The following is a 24,250-nucleotide window of genomic DNA, read 5'->3' on the forward strand; positions in this document are numbered from 1 at the left end:
GCCGCCTGTTCTCCCGCCGGCGGCGCCCGCAGTGGACGCGTCGCTGCAACCGCCGGGCGCCTCCCTGGGTCACGCGCAGCCGATCGCTTCCCGTGATCAGTTGTCCTCCGACATGGAACTCTTGCTCGCTCCGGACCATATGTCGTCTTCGCCCGTCGGGTGCCCCGGCCCGATGGAGGTCGACACTTCGGCCCCTCCTGTCTCTCTACGGGAGCATACACCGCATGTTGGCGTGCACCCAGGAGCAGGTTTTCAGGCGTTTCCTAGCTCCCCGCGGTCCGAATGGCAGGGTGCGGGTGGCACAGCCTCGCCTGTTGTTAGGCTCCCACCTGGTCGCATACGTCAACATGCGGTCCTCCCCATGGCCGGCGGAACCCTTATGCCACAACCGTACGCCGATTTGCGGGGGAGAAATGTGGTGTCACCGCCAGACACCACACTTGCTAGGTGGTAGCCTTTAAATCAGCCGCGGTCAGGTAGTATACGTCGGACCCGCGTGTCGCCACTATCAGTGATTGCAGACCGAGCGCCGTCACACGGCAGGTCTAGAGAGACTTCGTAGCACTCGTCACAGTTGTACAGCCGACTTTGCTAGCGATGATTCACTGACTTCTACGCTCTCATTTGCCGAGACGATAGTTAGCATAGCCTGCAGCTACGTTATTTGCTACGACCTAGCAAGGCGCCAGTATCCGTTCTATTGATATTGTGAATCATGTACCATAAAGAGCGACGTTCTCCATTAATGGATTAAAGTTAAGTATTCCACCAGCTACGTCCGTTTTTCTCAATTCTAATTCCCTTGTCATGTTCCAGACCTCACGCCAGCCTGCGTGAGCTGAGACGCGTGCATTTCGCCCTCCTTTATAAAAACACGGTTGGCTCTCCTGCCAACCACAACATATAATCATGAATGATTTTCAGTCTCCTAGTCGGATACTTCCAGACCGTTAGCCTACGCTAACACTTCAGATCTCTACCCTCCATCAATGCTAACTTCTCACATTTAACATCCATCACTGCTGGCTGTTCACCTCCAACTGCCCAACAGTGCTTCCATCACTGCTGGCGACTAACTTCCAACAACCGAACAGTACTGACGATTAACTTCCAACAACGGGTCCGACCAGCCACAGAGTCACTTACAAAGAAAGCGCAGTCAAAGATCTAATGTAAAGCGCTACACAGCGGTGCCGACACAGAAGCAGGCTACTTACATAAATGGTTGAAATGGCTCTGAGCACTATGGGACTTAACATCTGAGGTCATCAGTCAACTAGAAGTTAGAACTACTTAAACCTAACTAACCTAAGGACATAACACACATCCATGCCCGAGGCAGGATTCGAACCTGTGACCGTAGCGATCGCACAGTTCCAGACTGAAGCACCTAGAACCGCTTTGCCACAACGACCGGCACTTACATAAGAAGCTCAAATGGTTCAAATGGCTCTGAGCACTATGGGACTCAACTGCTGTGGTTATCAGTCCCCTAGAACTTAGAACTACTTAAACCTAACTAACCTAAGGACATCACACACATCCATGCCCGAGGCAGGATTCGAACCTGCGACCGTAGCAATCGCACGGTTCCGGACTGCGCGCCTAGAACCGCGAGACCACCGCGGCCGGCACATAAGAAGCAGCCCACTTACAAACTGCAGAGTGAAAATCTCATTCTGAGCTCCCAAATTATCCCAGCTACCCAGAGGAGCCCAAGTCCAACGTGCTTCATATACTGCTCACCCTATCTCCTACTGTCGTCACTGGGTCAGTGGTGGGATCAAGGTTTTGATAGACGGTTTATAGTAGCTGCGTAATGCACTTTGTTGCAGATGTGGAAAGCTATATGCAACACATTCGTCATCATTACTGCGCCAGAATGGTGGAGGGGGGTACGAGATGCGGGCGATGGCGGTAACGACGCCGGGCTCACCACACTGCGGCGCCAGTAGTGTGCTGTATCATGAGCTGCGGCAGGGCGCGCGTTCTGCTGGCGGTAGCGCTGCTGTCCGTGCGTCTCTGCCGGGCCCGGTCGGAGGACGCAGACTCCAGCACAGGTAAGCCTGCACAACAGCCACCGTGCGCTGATTCAGCCCTTAGTAATGAACGCTGGCTAGCCTCACCGTATTTTTTACTTAGAGGTGCTACCCAAAAGATCCCGGAATTTCTGCGCCTCGGGCTTACAAAACAGAGTACAATCAAACTCTGCTAGGATCAGCGGACATGTTGCAGGGGTCAGTATGCCCAGCGGCTTCGATGTAACAAGGAACCGCTTGAGTGCGAGGTCGCGAAAGGCCAATGATGTTTACAGCATTCGACGCCTCACATGTTTTCTTCCATACAACCACAATATTGGATGCTAATGGTAGCAGGGGGCGAGACTGGAAGTATCCAATGGCCCGCACAGCATGAGGCTAGGAGCGTAGTCCAACTTGCTCAGCTGCAGAGTAACGCATAACAGTGCTAATGGCGTTGATACAAAGCAGAGCAACGGCAACGATAAATAAGTAAACATTTCATTATACCCACAACAACAGTTTCCGACGTTGACATTGTAAGGTGTCAGGCAAATCCCACACCTTCCATGAAAACCCTGACATGATAGCAAATCCGGCAGTATGTCAAATAGCTCCGAATAAATCCTGACATTACATTAACCAAAGCAATACGATCAACGAGTGAGCAAATGGAGTACCACAGAACGCCTAAATGCATGTCATACCTTCCCACCGTGAAACAGACGCAGTTCCGAGGGAAGAAACGAGAACAGAAACCGAGAGTAGAGTCGTGTAGGCTATGGGGCCCTACGATAAGGGACGGACAGCCATGTCGCCATCCGACCGCCAGGACCACCCCCCAGCCCATGTTAAAAGATAGAGAGCCCCAGAACATCAGTATAGATCTTACGATAACACTAAAAGGACCACACCAGCTGAAAGTTTTAGCATGAGACTATACGCATCTCTGTTACATTGCAAATGTTAGAAACATTGCCCCACCACGAAAAATATAACTTTTCTCAATGGATGGACAGAATTTTTGTAGGCGGAGCTTAAGGTTAACATTGAGACCCTGATTGGTCAGTTGAAAACACAGCCAGATAACTTTTTTTAAGACCAACTTCGGTAAATTGTAGTAAGGAGAAGTTAGGAGTTGCTTTCGAGATGGCGAGGTGTGTGGAGCTGCGCCGCCCACCGCCCCCTGACGCTGCCTAAACACCGACAAGGTGATAAACCCTTCGCGGTGCCGCCATAAGGCTTCACTCAGAACAGCAGAAGTCTCATCTATTACATCCCCTTTTTACGTAATACTAGTGTCGATCGTCAATTAAACTTCGTGGTATTCACATTTGTTACTAGAAGTTAAAATCTGAAACGCGATGATTTTTCTGTTACATAATTATTGAGAAGCCACATCAGCCACTGTAATTTATGACAAGTTAAATAAGTAATTAAAGATAATTGAAGGTCCCTGTAGACAATTTTGATAGTTTTCTCTTTTATGAAACTTAACTTAAATCTAGATTATAGATGTGATATGTCATAAGTCATCCTTCGATCCATTGTAGAACTTGGAAACCCATTCAGGGAATATTCGTTCACATTTTTGTTGAACGCATTTGGTTTTTATAAGCCTGTACTAAAATATTTCCTTTTATCAATAGTACCATTTATAAACAATGTTTTGTAAGTAGAATAAAAATTCCAATGGTAAACTTAACTACTTTTTCGACGTTATTTTACCAGCTAACTAAAAATAGAGAGCCTTGAACCCCTTCCAATAAATTTAGTTAGTATTAAAATTCTTTTACAGGGAGTGCAGTGGAGCTCATGCTGAAATCATTAAGTGTTTGATTATATCATCGCTAGTCTCATTGAACTCTTCTGAACTCTACATGTCATGTGTGGTCTGGCGTCTCCTTACCAGCAACAGGTCCCAGGTTGAAACTAGCCAATTCCCTAAAAAACACGCTCAGACCGTCGTTGCGCGAAAATGGTAGGGAGACACGACTTAGAACAAACAGACACCACGCAGAATGTTAGAACATTTCGTCAGAAACGTAAGAAAGAAGTGGCAGATAAAATATTAGCATTTCTACAAAATGTCAGTGGAATGTGTGACGTAAACGCTCGACTGTGAGACTACACATACTACGCGAAAGAACTTGCCCCCCTTCTAACAGCCGTGTACCGCAAGTCTCTAGAGGAACGGAAGGTTGCAAATGATTGGAAAAGAGCACAGGTAGTTCCAGTTTTCAAGAAGGGTCGTCGAGCAGATGCGCAAAGCTATAGGCCTATATCTCTGACATCGATCTGTTGTAGAATTTTAGAACATGTTTTTTGCTCGCGTATCATGTCATTTCTGAAAACCCAAAATCTACCCTGTAGGAATCAACATGGATTCCGGAAACAGCGATCGTGTGAGACCCAACTCGCTTTATTTGTTCGTGAGACCCAGAAAATATTGGATACAGGCTCCCAGGTAGATGCCATTTTTCTTGACTTCCGGAGCACGTTCGATACAGTTCCGCACTGTCGCCTGATAAACAAGAGCCTACGGAATATCAGACCAGCTATGTGGCTGGCTTGAACAGTTTTTAGCGAACAGAACACGGTATATTGTTCTCAATGGAGAGACGTCTACAGACGTTAAAGTAACCTCTGGCATGTCACAGGGGAGTGTTATGGGATCATTGCTTTTCACGATATATATATAAATGACCTAGTAGATAGTGTCGGAAGCTCCATGCGGCTTTTCGCGGATGATGCTGTAGTATACAGAGAAGTTGCAGCATTAGAAAACTGTAGCGAAATGCAGGAACATCTGCAGCGGATGAGCACTTGGTGCAGGGAGTGGCAACTGACCCTTAACATAGACAAATGTAATGTATTGGGAATACATAGAAAGAAGGATCCTTTAGCCGGCCGGTGTAGCCAAGCGGTTCTAGGCGCTACAGTTTGGAACCGTGCGACCACTACGGTCTCAGGCTCGAATCCTGCCTCGGACATGAATGTGTGTGATGTCCTTAGGTTAGTTAGGTTTAAGTAGTTCTAAGTTCTAGGGACTGATGACCTCAGATGTTAAGTCCCATAGTGCTCATAGTCATTTGAACCAAGGATCCTTTATTGTATGATTATATTATAGTGGAACAAACATTGGTAGCAGTTACTTCTGTTAAATATCTGTGAGTATGCGTACGGAACGATTTGAAGTGGAATGATCATATAAAATTAGTTGTTGGTAAGGCGGGTGCCAGGTTGAGATTGATTGGGAGAATCCTCAGAAAATTTAGTCCATCAACAGAGGAGGTGGCTTACAAAACACTCGTTCGACCTATACTTGAGTATTGCTCATCAGTGCGGGATCTGTACCAGGTCTGGTTGACGGAGGAGATAGAGAAGATCCAAAGAAGAGCGGCGCGTTTCGTCACAGGGTTATTTGGTAAGCGTGGTAGCGTTACGGAAATGTTTAGCAAACTCAAATGGCAGACTCAGCAAGAGGGGCGCTATGCATCGCGGTGTAGCTTGCTATCTAGGTTTCGAGAGGGTGCGTTTCTGGATGTGGTATCGAATATATTGCTTCCCCCTACTTATACCTCCCGAAGAGGTCACGAAAGTAAAATTAGAGAGATTCGAGCGCGCACGCAGGCTTTCCGGCAGTCGTTCTTTCCGCGAACCATACGCGACTGGAACAGGAAAGGGAGGTAATGACCGTGGCACGTAAAGTGCCCTCCGCCACACACCGTTGGGTGACTTGCGGAGTCTAAATGTAGATGTAGATGTATACAATGTACATGACGGATACGGTGATGACGATACGTGCTTAACGAGTGAAATTGATATTAAAACAGTAGTCGTACCGTAGTTCATTGTCCTTGTCGGACAGGGAGCCACAAACCTCGTCTCCAGTGAAACTTAGCAAAGGACAGTCGTTGTTCAAGGAACTGGTACTAAGCATAATTACGTACAAGGAAGGTCATCCGCAGCATAGTAAAGGAACAGTTATCAACAGATTTCGTCTAAGTCCGCAGCAATACGACCGTACAGGGCGTAACAAAAACAAAAAATACTCAAGGCAGGAAAAGGCGCACTTGTTATAATTACAGATGTTTGCGCATATCAAGGATGCTCGATGCAATTTACGGGATGTCCATGATAGTGACCTAGTATGTCATCCACATCAAATAGCGCGCAGTGATTTCAAATCAACTAATAACTAAACCTTAACGCATTCGTATACAATTACGCCGACTGTTAATCTGGATTGGAAATTGACTGGAAAGTTATTTATTGTGATGCGAGCAATTGGAGGTGCTCTGTCCCTACGATTTTTTCTCGTGTGCGTGATCTTGCAAGGGCAGTAGGAAGTATTTACGCCACAGCAAGCAAGAATTGGAGAATGGATGTAAGAGAACTACAACTTTTGTATGAGCACCGCTTTTGGCCTACAGCTGGTTACAGAAACTTACTTTCAAATGTTAAAATGTGTGTGAATTCCTAAGGGACCAAACTGCTGAGGTCACCGACCCCTAGACTTACATGCTACTTAAATCAACTCTATGGTAGTGAAACATGGACTGTGGGAAAACCGGAACAGAAGAGAATCGAAGCATTTGAGATGTGGTGCTATAGACGAATGTTGAAAATTAGGTGGACTGATAAGGTAAGGAATGAGCACGTTCTACGCAGAATCGGAGAGGAAAGGAATATGTGGAAAACACTGATAAGGAGAAGGGACAGGATGATAGGACATCTGCTAAGACATGAGGGAATGACTTCCATGGTACTAGAGGGAGCTGTAGAGGGCAAAACTGTAGAGGAAGACAGAGATTGGAATACGTCAAGCAAATAATTGAGGACATAGGTTGCAAGTGCTACTCTGAGATGAAGAGGTTAGCACAGGAAAGGAATTCGTGGCGGGCCGCATCAAACCAGCCAGTAGACTGATGACCCAAAAAAAAAAAACTTATGCTAAGAACAACACACACACCATGCCCGAGGGAGGACTCGAACCTCCGGCGGGAGGGGCCGCGCAATCCGTAACATGGCGCCTCAAACAGTGCGGCCACTATGCGCTGCTTAGCTTGCTTTTGCTTGAATCCGAGTATGCGTATAAAAAATCATACTCTTTAGAGCAAACTATCCCTTCTGAAAAGTGTGCAACATTGCAGTTCATACCACCTTGAACCATAGGACAAATTCGGCCTCTGCAAAAGCATGTTAGTTTGACTAGCTATTGGCGCCGGCCGTAGTGGCCTTGCGGTTCTTAGCGCTGCAGTCTGGAACCGCGAGACCACTACGGTCGCAGGTTCGAATCATACCTCGGGCATGGATGTGTGTGATGTCCTTAGGTTAGTTAGGTTTAACTAGTTCTAAGTTCTAGGGGACTAAAGATCTCAGAAGTTGAGTCCCATAGTGCTCAGAGCCATTTGAACCATTTTTAGCTGTTGGCAAAAATCACTCATATCATAGTTGTAGTTCTCTTACGCCCATTTTCTCACTCTTGCTTGGTGTGACGTAAATATTCCCTACCGCCCTTGCAAAATGACGCACACGAGGAAGAAACGTAGGGGCAGAGCACGTCCAACTTTTCGCACCACAATAAATAAACTTCCAGCCAATTTCTCATTCAGATCAACAGTCGGCATAATTTATCAATGCGTTGAGGCATTGCAGTTAGCTATCTTGATACAACTCTCTTGGTACCTCTAATTTCCAGGGTTCGTTTCATATGAATTTCCTATTCAAATCCCGACTGGTCGGAGCTGAAAACAAATTCCTGAACTATGAGATAAGTTTGTTTATCTCATCTACAAATTTTCGGGACGATTCCGTAGTTCTCTGCGCGTCGTGAAGTTGACGTTTTGTTTGAAATTTCGTTATCTTACGTCTTCCAGTTATGCAACCATCCACTGCTTCCCCTGAAATCAGTGTAATCTATGTCCCGAACAGTTTGACGTACGTAACGTAGTAGGTCACTAACATGCATATCCTGTAAATTGTGCCGAGCATCGTTGAAACGTGCACAGCCTTCGTAACAAGTGCGTCTTGTCCTCGCGTGAATATCCATAGCTAGTTACGCGAATAAACTGGAAGAGTTTTAGAGTTTGTCACAGAAACTAACGTCAGATTCCAGCAATATGAAGACGCATGTATTATCAACACAGATCAGTCCGGTTTTAACTACGAAATTAAATCGACCCGCACATTATCGTTAGTTGGAGAAGGCGACACGGAATGTACTGTAGACCAGCTGTATGAAACTTCACATAGTTATACCATACAATATGCTCTGAACAAAGCAGATTTCTTTTACCTACATTGTATTTATGTTTGCAGGAAAAAAATGGTGTATTTGGGCCGCAAGTTCAGCAACAGGTGAATAGGGTACTTGCGCAAACGCCGAAAGTCATTGTGAATTGCAGTGCGTCAGGAAAAATGGAGAAAAGACTAGTGAAAGACTTTAATGAACGTGTGGTTGCTTCTTACGCGGACAGAGATTTTGCCTTGCTCCTTGACAGCTATACAGTTAGATAAAACCGGACTGATCTGTGTTGACAATATATGTATCCTCATACTGTTGGAATCTGACGTTAGTTTCTGTAACAAACGTCTTGAAACACTCTAAAAGTTCTTCCAGTTTATTCCCGTAGATCTTGCTTACGATCATATTGCTGCAGACTTCTTTGAAATCGGTTCATAACTCTTTTGTTGCTATACTGCGGGTGATCTTCCTGTACGTAATTATGTTTAGCACTGACTCCTTTCACAATGATTGTCCTTTACTACGCTTCACCGGACGAGGGATTTGTGGTTCCCTGTCCTATAAGGACAATGAACCTCATGGTTCGACATCTGTTTCAGTATCATTTTCACTTATTAAGCACGCATCGTCATCATCGTAATCCTTGCGTACATTGTCCGCAAGCCGAGCGCATACGACACCACACATTCCATCGACTCATCTTGCGGAAGCGCTTATACGAGGTTTGGAACTTAAATAGTGGCAACTATTTATTCACAACCGATACAAAAGAGTTACATGTTTGCACCTGTTACTGTCCTTCAAAGCAGTCACCAGCGTAGCGTAGAACCCGTTGCCAGCGATGTGAAAGGAGTGCACGCGTCTCGTGGTCGCTCGGTAGCGTTCTCGCTTCCCGCTCCCGGGTTCGATTCCCGGTGGGGTCAGGGATTTTCTCTGTCTCGTGACGGCTGGTTGTTGTGTGTGTTGTCCTTAGGTTAGTTAGGTTTAAGTAGTTCTAAGTTTTAGGGGACTAATGACCATAGATGTTAAGTCCCATAGTGCTCAGAGCCATTTGAACCATTTTTGTGGAAGGAGCAGTACACCGTCAGCAGAGCCTGTTCTGTTGAGGGTGCGAATGGAGCTGTCTGCTGCCTGTCGAATCTCTGAAACACTTCTGAAGCCAGTTGCCACGAAGTAGTTCCTTCATCTTCGGAATCAAATCAAAGTCACAAGGACTTACGTCCGGGGAGTATGGTGAATGGTACAGTACTACCCAGTCCGATCGACCTAACAGAGCAGCCACAGCTTGCGCCCGCGCATTGTTGTGCAAAATGATGGGCGAGTTGCGCAGAAAGTGTCACCGCTTCTTTCGCAAAGCTGGTTGCAAGTGATGCTCCAAAATCTTGCATGCACTGCTTCTTCAGAAATGCTAGGACGACCTGCCCGATACATGTCTACCACAGTTTGCTGACTTCGTTGAAGACTTTCACCCAACGTACGGCAATGCCGATTCCCCGCACGCCTCTTGAAGACCGTGATAACAATGTCGTACTGTACAGTCTCTGACACATACAATCTTGATCCGACTCCGTTGTTCCTCTTCCAAAAACATAGTGACACCGTTACGTTAGATCGCTCGCTCACAAGTGACCCGCGCCCCATCCCTTTCCCCAGCCTCCTCCCTTCAGCTCTTTTGAATACATCTGGGACTCCATCGAGAGTGATGTGAACTCCTTCAGCTGAATTACGAAGTCGGTTGAGCGTTCACGGATCAGAATGGCTCCCAAAAACCTCCAGTGTCCCGTCGAGTCCGTGTCATGACATACCGCAGAGAAAAATAGCACTAGATGGTTCAACGTAGATGTCTCTAATTTAACTGATCGTTAGTGTACTTGCGGCACTGCAGAGGAGGCTTATACAATATAAAGCAGTGGACGTCAACTTTTTCTCTCAAAAGCGAATATTCACAGTGTGGGGTGGCACCTATGGCCGCATATGTACCGATTAGTATGTTAGGGGCCCCCAATAGACTAATAATGGTAAGGGCGCGATAAGCTACTGATTGTTAAAAGTCAGCGCCATTCGGAGCCCTTCGTGTCGACTTATCTCTGTTCGAAATTGCTGCCAACCTTAGAGATCTAACAGTCCTGGCACTATAGTTCCGTGATAAAGAGTGTTAGTTTCCTTAAGTATGCGAACAACTTTGATTAATAACAGTATCTGTATTTGAATTTAAATGCACTATTGAAAATGACACACCATCGGGAAAGTTTCATAAATGATTTACATGCCATTTTTTTTCTATTCATTACGTAGTATTACAATAGTCTCAATTAATTTAATGCTCCTTGCGACAAATAAGTAACGCATCTGAAGATGGCCGTCTGTGTAACGCGCATTCACGAGTCCTTGTTACTTATGTGTCAGAAATTTATACCTTAACAGCTGGTTGGTACGAGTCGCGCACGTCCGTGAGTTGTCGCTGGTGGAAGGCAAACAATAAAATAGTCTCCCTCTCACATCCTGCAACGACGCAGTGGACGCGCTACTTATCCCTCCGCGTCTGTGGCCGAACTCACTAACTTCAATTAAAATCAAGCAGATCTGAAAATACTGCTGACTCTGTAATTAATTTGTTTGATACTTGTGAGCAAGAAAATTGTTTTCTTAACAAGTTGTTAATGTCAATAGTAGTCAACAGTTGCATTCGGCTACTATTTGCTGAATGAATATTACTGCGAAAATCAAATACTGCTGAAAACAACGGTCCGCACAAGTACTTGATACCGGCTGCATGCGGTCCGTGGACAGCAGTTTGACGACCACTACTCTAGACCTATGTTGTGAAGCTCAGTTTCCCTCTAAGCTGTCATATGGATTCTCTGAGCGGGTGGTATAAGACACACATCAAAAAAAAGTTTTGCATCACCCCGGCTCCCAGAACTCCTGAAGATAAACGTTCACTGTGGATACTGTATCACAGACATAGTCCCTTTCACTGTTCAGAGAGGTCACTAAACCCGCCCAAAGAGGTAAACAACCATGCACGAGCAGCGCCTATTCGGCGGAGGGGTCCGACAGCCTATCAGTTCCACCAGGAAGGAGGTACACGGCTCGTGTTGTCTGTAGTTCAAAATGATTCAAATGGCTCTGGGCACTATGGGACTTAACTGCTGAGGTCATCAGTCCCCTAGAACTTAGAACTACTTAAACCTAACTAACCTGAGGACATCACACACAAATGCCCGAGGCAGGATTCGAACCTGGAACCGCAGCGGTCGCGCGGTTCCCGACTGTAGCGCCTAGAAACGCTCGGCCACTGCGGCCGGCCGTCTGTAGTTCAGCCATGCCTAGACTGTCAATACCGCGGTTCGATCGCGTCCGCATTTACTTTGTGCCAGGAAGGGTTCTCAAGAAAGGAAGTGTCCAGGTGTCTCGGACTGAACAAAGGCGATGTTGTTCGGACATGGACGAGATACAGAGAGACAGGAACTCTCGATGACATGCCTCACTCAGTCTGCCCACCCAGAGCTACTACTGCAGTGGATGACCGCTACCTACAAATTATGGCTCGGAGGAACCCTGACAGCAACGCCACCATGTGGAATAATGCTTTTCATGCAGCCACAGGACGTCTTGTTACGACTCAAACTGTGAGCAATAAGCTGCATGATGCACAACTTCACTCCAGACGTCTATGGCGAGGTCCATCTTTGAACCACACCATGCAGCGCGGTACATATGGGCCCAACAACACGCAGAATGGACCGCTCAGGACTGGCATCACGTTCTCTTCACCGTTGTGTGTCGCATATGCCTTCAACCACACAATCGTCGAAGGCGTGTTTGGATGCAATCCGGTCAGGCTGAACGCCTTAGACACACTGTCCAGCGAGTGCAACAAGGTGGAGCTTCCCTGCTGTTTTGGGGTGGCATTATGTACGCCGCTGGTGGTCATGGAAGGCGCCGTAACGGCTGTATGATACGTGAATGCCATCCTCCCACCGATAGTGCAACCATATCGGCAGCATATTGGTGAGGCATTCGTCTTCAAGGACGACAATTCGCCCCCCCCCCCCCCCCATCGTGCACATCTTGTGAATAACTTTCTTCAGGATAACGACATCGCTCGACTAGAGTGGCCAGCATGTTATCCACACATGAACCCTATCGAACATGCCTGGGATAGATTGATAAGGCCTGTTTATCGACGACATCACCCACCAACCACTCTGAGGTATCTACACCGAATCGCCGTTGAGGAATGGGACAATCTGGACCAACAGTGCCTTGATGAACTTGTGGATAGTATGCCACAACGAGTACAGGCATGTAGCAATGCAAGAGGACGTGCTACTGGTTATTAGAGGTAGCTGGACCACCACTCTGAAGGTCTCGCTGTATGGTGGTACAACATGCAATGTGTGGTTTTCATGAGCATTAAAAAGGGTGGAAATGATGTTTATGTTGATCTCTATCCCTAATTTTCTGTACAGGTTCCGGAACTCTTGGAACCGAGGTGATCCAAAACTTTTTTTGGTGTATGTATTTATCTCTCTATCTGATGGAGTAATTATTCTTGAATACAACGTGGTGGCTTAGAACAATAATTACATCTCAGATACACGGCACCCCATGCCTAGCGCTCGTCGTTGAAACTCAAACACACCCATTACCTAACGCTTATAAGGGTATAGTTTTAACTCAAGCGAAACTTCTCTGATAATGCACTCTGTCAGCCGCTTGTAATGTTTGTGTCCACGACGTCGTTGTAGCTGCATGCATTCTAGTTCGGGTAATTTAAAAACAATGCTTGACGATCAGAATGCACGATGATATTTGGGTCTTTGGTTAATTGACGGCCCTTCCGACAACATTAATTTATGGCTGCTTGAAACAGCTGCCATTACTGCGTGCGGCTGTATAGCCATGGTGTACTGTTCTACGGTAGTACATGGTGCCCAAAAGAAACTAGTTCCTCTGAGAAACATAATTGAAAAATAGTTATTTCTTGCTTTTACCACTGATCTCACAAATAGCTCCTCTTTTCCCCCCTCTCCTCTTCACCCCCTCCCTCCCCCCCCCCCCCGCCCTCATTCCCTTTCCAACTAGACATATACGAGATAAAGCGTTTATTATTTTCTTCATGTGCCTTCCACTATCTTCCATCGTGTTGCTACATTTCTTAGTGGCAGGTTCATCAATATGCGATTACGAGTACTACAGTAATCTTCGTGCACATAAATGGGAATCCCTAGAGGGCAGACAGCTTTCGTTTCCCGGAATCTTTCGAGAAAATTTAGGAAACCGGCATTTGCGGTTGACTACAGAACGATTCTACTGCCACTGTCTTACATTCCACATAAGAACCGCGGAGACAAGATAAGATAAGTTAGTGCTCTTAGCAAAGAATACAGTCAGTCATTTTGTCTATAAATTTTGATTGGCTTCGAGACGTACTCTTACAGCCATCACAGTATTGGAATAGTAATGACGATACGAACGTGAGGACAACGCACCACCCACTCCCCGAAAAAAAAATGGCTCTGAGCACCATGGGACTTGAAATCTGAGGTGATCAGTCCCCTAGAACTTAGATCTACTTAAACCTAACTAACCGAAGGGCATCACACACATCCATCTCCGAGGCAGGATTCGAACCTGCGACCGTAGCGGGCGCGCGGTTCCAGATTGAAGCACCTAGAACCGCTCGGCCAAAGCGGCCGGCCCACTCCCCGAGCGGAGAAAATGTCCGACCCTGCCGGGAATCGAACTCGGTCCCCATCGGTTAGCAATCCGATCGAGGCGCGCGACAGTCGTTTTTTCCCTCCATCCATTTGCGAGTGAATGATTGTTATTGGTAGGGGGTATCCTCCGCCCTGAACCGTATAGGGACGTGCGGATTATGCATGTAAATGCAGATGTAGGTACTGTAAATAGTCTGGCAATCTTTTCTAATGAACAAGTAAATTATCTCCTTGACTAAGATTGAATTACCACCTTGAATGCATCACAAAACCTTTGCAAAATCAAGAATGACGCCACAGCATTAATGTTAATGATCTGAAACTTTAATCATTTACTTGTACAACACTGAATTTCCTGCTCCTTCCATGAGTCCTCCATCATGGTATCTTAAGATGCAAAAACCAATAACAATAATTAATCATATCTAATTCACTTATGTTTACAGTTAAGATACGTCGATTTTTCCTACTACTCAGCAACAAGTTACACGCTTCAGTTTCCAGCAGTTCATTTATGCAGCGGAAGAAATAATCAATGTATAGCACCTGTTTTTTTTAATGAGTGCAGATCAAATACCTAACAAGTCATCCTGATTTCAATTTATTTTTGTTTTTTCCGTTATTCACATCCTCGAGTCCAGTCACGGTTCCTTTAACAAGTCATGGTCACTTTCTGAATCAGTACTCCTAGGACTATTTAAAGTGTCCATTTTTAAACTCAATCTGCTTTGATAAACTTTCTTTTAATATTAATTGAAAACTTTTTCAGTTCCTCTAAATTCCTATTTCTCGTCGTAGTGCCCAAGCCTGCTCGCTAAAAGCCTTGACAATGGGCGAAGAAAGTAGTGAATATGAATAATTTTGAAGTTTAAGGGGGATGTAAATAAAATTGTCAAAACTGGTGAACCTTTTCTTTTACCACCATATAGTTCAGCAGCAAGTTAGGAAAATTATGACGTCAAAGCTATCTTGTTTCAGCCAATGCTCCCTTTTCTACAAAACTCTGTCCTTGTTTGACATATTTTATTATTCCCTGCCATCAAAGAATACATCTATATAGTATAGGAGGATGTGACCCCATTTACGATGCGATTATTTACGATTTATTGAAAAAATGCACAGATAGCGGAACATAAAATCGAAACGAAAGCTTTAATAACCTCGCCTAGAAGAGACACCCAAAGACAACCTTTTGCTCATTTACTCTTGTTAAAATTTCCTCATATGGTGCTTGTCTGGTGTTCAGTTACGGTAACACTGCAAGGATCAGACCCTCGTGAGACCAGGATTTGATGCAGGTAACTTCACTGCAAATCTATTGAAGAAGACTGATGATGTACGTATTGCTTGCCTTGAAATGTCAGTGAAGGGTGTTGTCTAAAGGGCATACCAGAAGGATCAGACTCGAAGAAAAGAGCTACATGAAGACCATAAAGACCAAACGAATAGTTGTGGCCAACCTTAAGATACTTATTTCTGGCATAAATGCTAATAAAATCTTTTTTCTGCATTTTCCGTAATTTTTTATTTTTCAGTGTATAAGGAACATTTCCTGCTGAACCACTGCAAATAAGAAGATAACATTTGGTACAGACTTTGTAAATACTGTAACACACTGCGGTAACAAATTTTTCAAGGTACAGTCCTGTCAACTTTATTTATATTAATGTGAAATAAAAGTTGCTAGGTAACATATAAATAAAATTAAAAAATTGTTGCAAAAATTCTAAGAATGATATTAAAAAACTAGCACACGGATCTGTTTAGCTAATTACTAAGAATAAACTACCACATTTTGAACGTGGTAAGTTAAGTAACATTTGAGAAAATGTTCCTCATAATACGTGTTCCAAAACTGACCAGCAACGTCCTGACCAAATTATTTGACCAAAAAAAAAAAAAATGAAAAAATCCTGATTAAAGTCAATAATATATAGACAACATGTGCAAAATTTGGTTCAGTTTTTTTCTTAAACAATAAAAATTACATTAGCTTATATGTACCCGTGTATTTTCTCCTACGTCTCCCCTTAAGGAGAAACCACATTATGCGTTGCCTTACAACTCACGACTTGTATAAAAATGAACGACTGTAGACTCGTTCCACGGAAACTGACAGTTCTTATGACTTTTGAGTAAAAAAAAGAAAAAACGACTGTATTCAGTCGGCTTTGCTTCCAAAACAATCCATACACCTTCAAGTTTTTGCCTGACTGTACAATGTGTACGAACAATAGGTCTGAAAAACACTTGCTCCTTAAAAACAAGTCAGTGAGACCTGCTTCATCACCTCCTATCAATCAGATTCGGCACTTTGCACAGAGAGTAAATATTGCTTCTGGCAGATAAGATTGCAGCTACTGTACGTGCGACAATGTTTGCTCAGCGGAGGCTCAACATTTCGACCCGCGGTCTTGACGTAACGTCGGCCGGCAGATAGTGAGTGCGTTACCTCACCGCACTTGACGCCCGCACAGTTACGACCTACATACGGGCTCTTCGCTCTTCACATTTACTCTTCACTTCCAGGTGTTCTCTATGTGTTTGCGCTGACTCGGTGCGCTGAGCAGAATAGAATTTCTCTGCGCTACTATTTGAAAATTGTAACATTAGAAAAAAAACTCCATCAAGGAATACAATGGAATGCACTGGTAGTGTAACATCCACATCTACACCTATACTCCGCCAGTACACAACTGGCCATTCAAATTGCTACACCAAGAATAAATGCAGATGACAAACCGGTATTCATTGGACAAGTATATTATACTAGAAGTGTCATGTGATTATATTTTCACGCAATTTGGGTGCACAGATCCACAGAAATCAGTGCCCAGAACAACCACCTCTGGCCGTAATAACGGCCTTGATACGCCTGGGCATTGAGTCAAACAGAGCTTGGATTACGTGTACAGGTACAGCTGCCCATGCAGCTTCAACACGATACCACAGTTCATCAAGAGTAGTGACTGGCTTATTGTGACGAGCCAGTTGCTCGGCCACCGTTGATCAGACGTTTTCAGTTTGTGAGAGATCTGGAGAATGTGCTGGCCAGGGCAGCAGTCGAACATTTTCTGCATCAGAAATGCCCGTACAGGACCTGCAACACGAGGTAGTGCATTACCCTGCTGAATTGCAGTGTTTCGCAGGGATCGAATAAAGGGTAGAACCACGGGTCGTAACATATCTCAAAGGTAACGCCCACTGTTCAAAATGTTGTCAATGCGAACAAGAGGTGACCGAGACATGTAACCAATGGCACCCCATCCATAACGCCGGGTGATACGCCAGTATCACGATGACGAATACATGCTTCCATTTTGCGTTCACCGCGATGTCGCCAAACACGGATGCGACCATCATGATGCTGTAAACAGAACCTTGTTTCATCCGAAAAACTGGCGTTTCGCCATTCGTGCACCCAGGTTCGTCGTTGAGTAAACCATCGCAGGCGCTCCTGTTTGTGATGCAGCGTCAAGGGTAACCGCAGCCACGGTCTGCGAGCTGATAGTCCATGCTGTTGCAAACGTCGTCGAACTGTTCGTGCAGCTGGTTGTTGCCTTGCAAACGTCCCCATCTGTTGACTCAGGGATCGAGACGTAGCTGCACGATCCGTTACAGCCATGCGGATAAGATGCTTGTCATCTCGACTGCTAGTGATACGAGGCCGTTGGGATCCAGCACGGCGTTCCGAATTACCCTCCTGAACCCACCGATTCCATATTTTGTTAACAGTCATTGGATCTAGAGCAACGCGAGCAGCAATGACGCAATACGATAAACCGCAATCGCGACGGACTACAATCCGACCTTTATCAAAGTCGGAAACATGATGGTACGCATTTCTCCTCCTTACACGAGGCATCACAACAACGTTTCACCAGGCAATGCCGGTCAACTGCTGTTTGTGTATGAGAAATCGTTTGGAAACTTTCCTCATGTCAGCACGTTGTAGGTGTCGCCACCGGCGCGAACCTTGTGTGAATGCTCTGAAAAGCTACTCATTTGCATATCACAGCTTCTTCTTCCTGTCGGTTAAATTTCGCGTCTGTAGCACGTCATCTTCGTGGTGTAGCCAGTAGTGTATCTTTATGGTGTGCAACAGATGGTTCTTCTCGCACCACTATCCGGGAAAAGGTGAATATCGAGGTGAACAAGGCTTCGCAACCCAACTCCCGTATCGTGTTTTTTGTCAGTCTAAGAAAATACGGGAGGACGTAATGGTCGAGTAATATCAATTCCACAGTCTTTCTGGCCGTTGTTCTCGGACTCCGTCTCCAAGACGTCTCAGTTGTTGACATCAGTGATGCTATGCCTCGGAGAAGCAATTCATAGTACACCACGCCATCGCTGTTCTACAACATGCATAAATTTGTCTTTTATGGATGCGAGCAGATCTTTGTACGGGAAGTTGTTGCTGTATTTGACCTCAACCATTCCTTTCCTTTCCTCATATCGGCATAAAGACACCATTTCTCGTTCAAAAATGGCTCTAAGCACTATGAGACTTAACATCTGAGGTCATCTGTCCCTTAGACTTAGAACTACTTAAACCTAACTAACCTAAGGACATCACACGCATCCATGCCCGAGGCAGGATTCGAACCTGCGACCGTAGCGGTAGCGCGGTTCCGGACTGAAGCGCCTAGAACCGCTCGGCCACAGCGGTCGGCACAATTTCTCGTCAGCAATAACGAAATAGGATAGCAATGATCGGTGTTGTTCGCGAGCCAATTGATGACGAGTAAGCAGAGGTCCACATATGACCGCCTGCTGATTTTTGTGATTTTGGCGTAAATCATGCCGTACCCATACACCCGAGCTTTAAACCTTCCCCACTGCATGCAAATGTCGCACAAGGGTGGAATGTTCACAGTTCATCACATCTGACAGCCGCGTAGGATTAGCCGAGCGGTCTGAGGCACTGCAGTTATGGACTGTGCGGCTGGTTCCGGCGGAGGTTCGAGTCCTCCCTCGGGTATGGATGTGCGTGTTTGTCCTTAGGATAATTTAGGTTAAGTAGTGTGTAAGCTCAGGGACTGATGACCTTAGCAGTTAAGACCCATAATATTTCACACACATTTGAACATTTTTTCACAGTTGATCACATTTGACAGTTCTCGAGTGTTCTGACGTGGGTCATTCTGAATTAATGCGTTTAAACGATCCTTGCCAAATACCGAAGGTATTCCTAACGGAGAGTCACTCATGTCAAAACGATCCGTCTTAAAAGGAGAAATTCATTTTCTTGCCGTGCTCTTTACAATGGCATTACCCCACATACGGCGCAAATGTTTCTGGCTACCTCCGCTGCTGTCACCCCTCCACTGGAAGCAAACAGAAGAATATAGCAGAAACGTCCCGATTTTCCCACTTGACATCCCATTTTCTAGCGTCCACAGCTCCACTCAGTATCTCCAAACAACAAAATGAAAATATGGAAACTCATGCAGCAACCGTGAACTACAAGCAAAAAATGACAATCGATAAATAAATCCGTAGGAACTGGACTACCTACATACAAAACAAAAAAGCTGCGAACTTATTCACTAACCTAACGTATGTGAAGACATTCTTAAATTTGTAGAGCAATCGAACAATACTAAAGGCTGTTTCTTATGACGACGTCATGCACCGCTATAATGGCCTCTACATGCTGTCACCCACTTCCAACAAACTTGAAGTGCGTCCCTTGCTTACACCTTCTATGGGAGTTCGAAGATCAGCAGATCTTGTTACTGGAAGGTTGTCGTGACACAGTGGCCTTGCTGGACTTAAACAGACAATCTTCCAGGTGAAATAGATGACCAGAGTAAATGACCGTATCCGGTCACGCAGTTACAAACTCTTTAAAAGTTCCTGATACTTGTGGACCAGTGTGAATGCTTAGGGTACCGCGGCTGTTGTCATCATCACTAAAGCTTTTCCAGGTACGACGACAGGGAAATACGCCTGGTAAGATTACTCGCAGCATTCTCCTGTTGAATCTAGGGTTCAAATTTGGGCTGTACATCTTCCTCAGCGTATTGTAGCTGTCGGGAGTATCAGCAGCTTCAGCAAGTCGTGATAGAGCCCCGACACGCTCAGTCTGGTAGATGGTGCTGACCAACCGGCATGCACTCCAAGTAACACGGAAACCTTTGAGGAAATGTCCGGATCCATGACCTCTCAGTCAGCAAGCACAAGAAGGAAAGAAGATTACGGTCTAAGGCCCCGTCGGTAGCGCTGTCATCTGAAGGCAAAAGCTCGTATTACAAACGAAATCGGCAGTGCCCTTTTCAAAGGAACCGCCCAGGAATTTTCCTGGAGCGATTTAGGGAAATCAGGAGCGCCTAAGTCTGCATAGCCAGACGCATATTTGAACCAGTGTGGTAACAACCATCGCGCCACCTCGCTCTGTGAAGGCTAGTCACAGCTGTCCAGGGGGCACACATCACGCTCAACTGCATCCCAGATACGGCACTGGGACTTTATGTACTTGTAATAAAGCTCATGTCTTTATCACAAGTATTTACGAGGGATGTTCAATAAGTAATCCAACACATTTTTTTCTCGACCCGTTACTATTAAAAAATTAACTTCTTGTCAGGTATCGTGGAATATTGCCGCTTCAGCTCCTATAGTTGAAGGAAGTTCTGGTAGGTGGTAGCGGTATGCCTAGACTTCGAAATGCTGAGTTCCAAGCAGAGAGCTGACATTCAGTTTCTTTAGGTGGAAAACTATAGCATCCCAGAATGTCTACGGGGAGTCGTTGGGCGAGGCGTCAGTCATCATCGCAACTAGGTCGCGCAAGCTTGACCGATCTCCCGCGTGACTCCTGCATTGCTGGAACGTGCGGACACACTCATTCGAGATGGTCGGTGGATCACAATCAAACACCTCGTTGCTCAGCTGAATGTCTCTGTTAGCAGTTCTGACACACTCGTCCATCAGTTAGCGTACTCAACGGTGCGTGCCTCACTGCGTAACAGAAGACTTCCATCTGTTTGGCCCAGTGACAGCTGCACTCCGCGGGAAGCGGTACGTGGATGATAGGGAGGTTATTAATGAAGGAAGACGTTGGCCTTCGAGGTCGACCAGAAGCGTGGTACCATGCGGGTATACAGGCCCTCACAGTAAGGTGGCGTAAGTCCGTCGCATAGAACGGAGATTATGTTGAAAAATATGTTTTCGTAGCCAAAAGAGAGGCTAATAACATGGAATATGGTGCACTTAAATCCTGAATGAAACCAACCTGCTTTCAGAAAAAAATGTGTTGCGTTACTTATTGAACGCCCCTCGTATTTTATTTCTTTGTTCCTTACCCATTTCGGCATTGCGCCAACGTCAGAGTAACAAAAGCCAGTTAAACAAGACACAATGTCCAGCTTAACTGTATTAAGCACAATTAAAAACTCAGTCTGAGAATCTTATTATAGGTTATGTTAGGTTCCACACAAGCATTCTCATTTCTGCAGTGTTCCTCCAGAAATTTTGGCATATTTGGGACCAATGAAGTTTAGCTGTGTCTTACTGAACATACTGGAAGCCGTGGAGATGTTGTAGGTAAATAAACGGATGCGTATGACCGCACAGTAGCTTCCTGCAAGGTTTGGTAGTGAGACGTTGGTAGGAGTATTAACAGCTAACCAAATTACTCAGGAATGTACAAGGCGGATAGGAACTTCCTGAATGCCCAGTGCACCCGCCACAGCCGCTATTTCTCTATAATTTTGTTCAGTTACGTGGCGTACAACGTTCTGAATGTTCTATAAGCTTCATTTTTATCGACGTTTGTAGATTAGTAGTGTTCACCGGCGGCAGTGCTTAGTCGTGTACTTGTAGAAGTACCCGATGTTTCTAAATGAATAACGGAGTTTTAATGCTTTGTAGCATTTATCACATTCACCTTACAATTATAAATCATACATCAACTGAAAGAGCAACTCAAACAGTTTCTACACCTATACGTATGCACTGTTCCCTGTGCCTTCCGTTAGAAACGCTATCAGCAAAGAAGGCTAGTAAAAGACAGCAAGCTCTCAAGGACTGACTCTATTGTTACAATGCAATGTGCGTTCCGTTTTAAAATCCACCTCATTCCTTCAAGTGATAATAACATCCGCAGATGGTATCACCCTGAAGACACCGGTTGTCTTCGCAAATTGAAGAGTTCTGAACGACGAAGTGGACTGGAGAACGTGTTGAACCAGTCAAAGAGTCTTTCACGCGTAGCGCCAAGAAACCAGTCTGGGAGGCTAGTCATAAGTTAGAAGTTCCAGTAACGTATGTATTGAGACTTTTAAGGAGGCGCTTACAACTACAAGCTTATCGTTTACAGTTGTTACAAGCTCTAAAACCTACAGACTACGATTTATGTGCCAAGTTTGGAAAAAAATTGGAAATTTGTGGTAAGTTCTTTTGGGACCAAACTGCTGAGGTCATCGGTCCCTAAGCTTACGGATTACTAAATCTAAATCAGAATAACTTACGCTAAGGACAACACAAGCACCCATGCCCGAGGGACGACTCGAACCTCCGACAGGGCAGCCGCGCCGACCGTGACAAGACGCTCAAGACCACATGGCTACCCCGCGCGGCTGCCAAGTTTGCAAACGAAACGTTGTAGCATGAAAATGAGTACTTTCTGGATAGTGTCGTCTTCAGAAATAAATCGACATTTCACCTAAGTGGAAATGTGGACACACATTATGTGCACTTCTGGGGGTCAGAAAATTCCCACAAGGTAGTACAATTGCAAGACACTCTCCTAAATTGAATGTTTTTATGTCATATCCTGGCGGAAAGCTTATGGGCAACTCTAACTGGTGTTTCTTAGCTTGATGCGCTAGAGCCGTAGCTCTTTTCCCAACTGAAAGAAGCAGAAACATAGAACTTTATTTGGCAGGAAGACGGTGCGCCGCCTGACTGGCATAACTCGTTGAGCGATTAGTCAAACGACCAATGGATGATGGAACTTGTGACACATGACCTCCGCGTTCACCCGAACCGACGCCATGCGATTTTTACCTTTGAGGGCTCGTGAAGCATAGTGCGTATGTGGCTCCGCTACCAGCTGATCTGCGTGACTTAAGAATCAGGAGCGAAGCAGTTGTTAAAACAATTACTCCAGACACACTGTTCAAGGATTGGGAAGAACTCGCCTAAAGATTCGGCGTGAGCCATGTAAGACGAATGGAGATCACAATTAACGTTTGTAAGAAAAACTGTTTGAGTTTCTCTTTCATTTAATGTATTATTTATAATTTAAAGTTGAATGTAATAGGCGCTACAAAGGCTTAAACCCTGATATTCATTTTGAAACAACCAGTATTTTTGCTCTATGGTCTAGTTAGCAGCAAGCGAAAGCGCTGTAATAGCATCTGAATAAAATAATCGTGTTTGGTCGCACGAAGAAATTGAAATAGATAAAAAAAGAGAGATTTGCAACTACAGTACTGTATATTGTAGTCGTTGCACCTTGTACCATGAATGGACTTAAAATTTCCTTAACATTACGAGGAGAAGTGATCAGAGGTTTAGGAAATGTCGCCTACAGACGTGATGTGTACATATTAAATTTTAATCACTTGGTGAGTCACTCCAGGTTTATCTTCTGAACGTTTTCGAACCGTTTTGTAGTGTCCCGGTACTCTTCAATTGACACGTTTTCTCATAAAAGGTATTTCTTTGATATCGTCAAACGACTTATAGACAGTAAGTGACTCTACTTATCTCAATAGCTTCTTACATCAAGAGATTTCTACTATCTGCAAATCTACTGGGTTAATGATCTTCTTCAGAATGATTATGATCGGACGGTCATTCATTTATGGAAATCATAGACACTAATCAGCCAAAACATTGGTGCTGCCTGCTTCGTACGTGCTGGTCCACCATTGAAACGCAGCACAGGAGCTAAGTGACTGTTCTACTTTTCGTGTGTTGCATGAGCAAATGTACTGCTCCGAAGAAAGTGTTGCAGTATTAGCGAAATCATTTACGAAGAGCTAATCATGCGGCTGAATAATTGAGGGTAGACAAGTTATGCGAATTATATAACATAAACAAAAAGGGAAAATTTTTAATAAACATACGCAACACTGCAAATTTATCTTTTTAAAGACACATGGTTTGTTCAGCAGGGTCCAAAAAAAAATGGTTCAAATGGCTCTGAGCACTATGCGACTTAACTTCTGAGGTCATCAGTAGCCTAGAACATAGAACTAATTAAACCGAACTGACCTAAGGACATCACACACATCCATGCCCGAGGC

General features: G+C 45.0%; 1 protein-coding gene across 1 annotated transcript in view; it reads left to right on the forward strand.

Annotated features, from left to right (window-relative positions):
* Window positions 1-1,966: 1,966 nt before the first annotated feature.
* The window catches only part of LOC126286165 (uncharacterized), a 54,662-nt gene continuing 32,378 nt past the window's right edge, over window positions 1,967-24,250 (forward strand). Inside the window, exon 1 of the mRNA XM_049984881.1 lies at window positions 1,967-2,060. Within this exon, the coding sequence (XP_049840838.1) occupies window positions 1,967-2,060 (94 nt within the window). The remainder of the gene's footprint in view (window positions 2,061-24,250) is intronic.

The sequence above is a fragment of the Schistocerca gregaria genome, chromosome 1 (genome assembly GCF_023897955.1).
Source record: "Schistocerca gregaria isolate iqSchGreg1 chromosome 1, iqSchGreg1.2, whole genome shotgun sequence".
In the NCBI taxonomy this organism is placed as follows: Eukaryota; Metazoa; Arthropoda; class Insecta; order Orthoptera; family Acrididae; genus Schistocerca; species Schistocerca gregaria.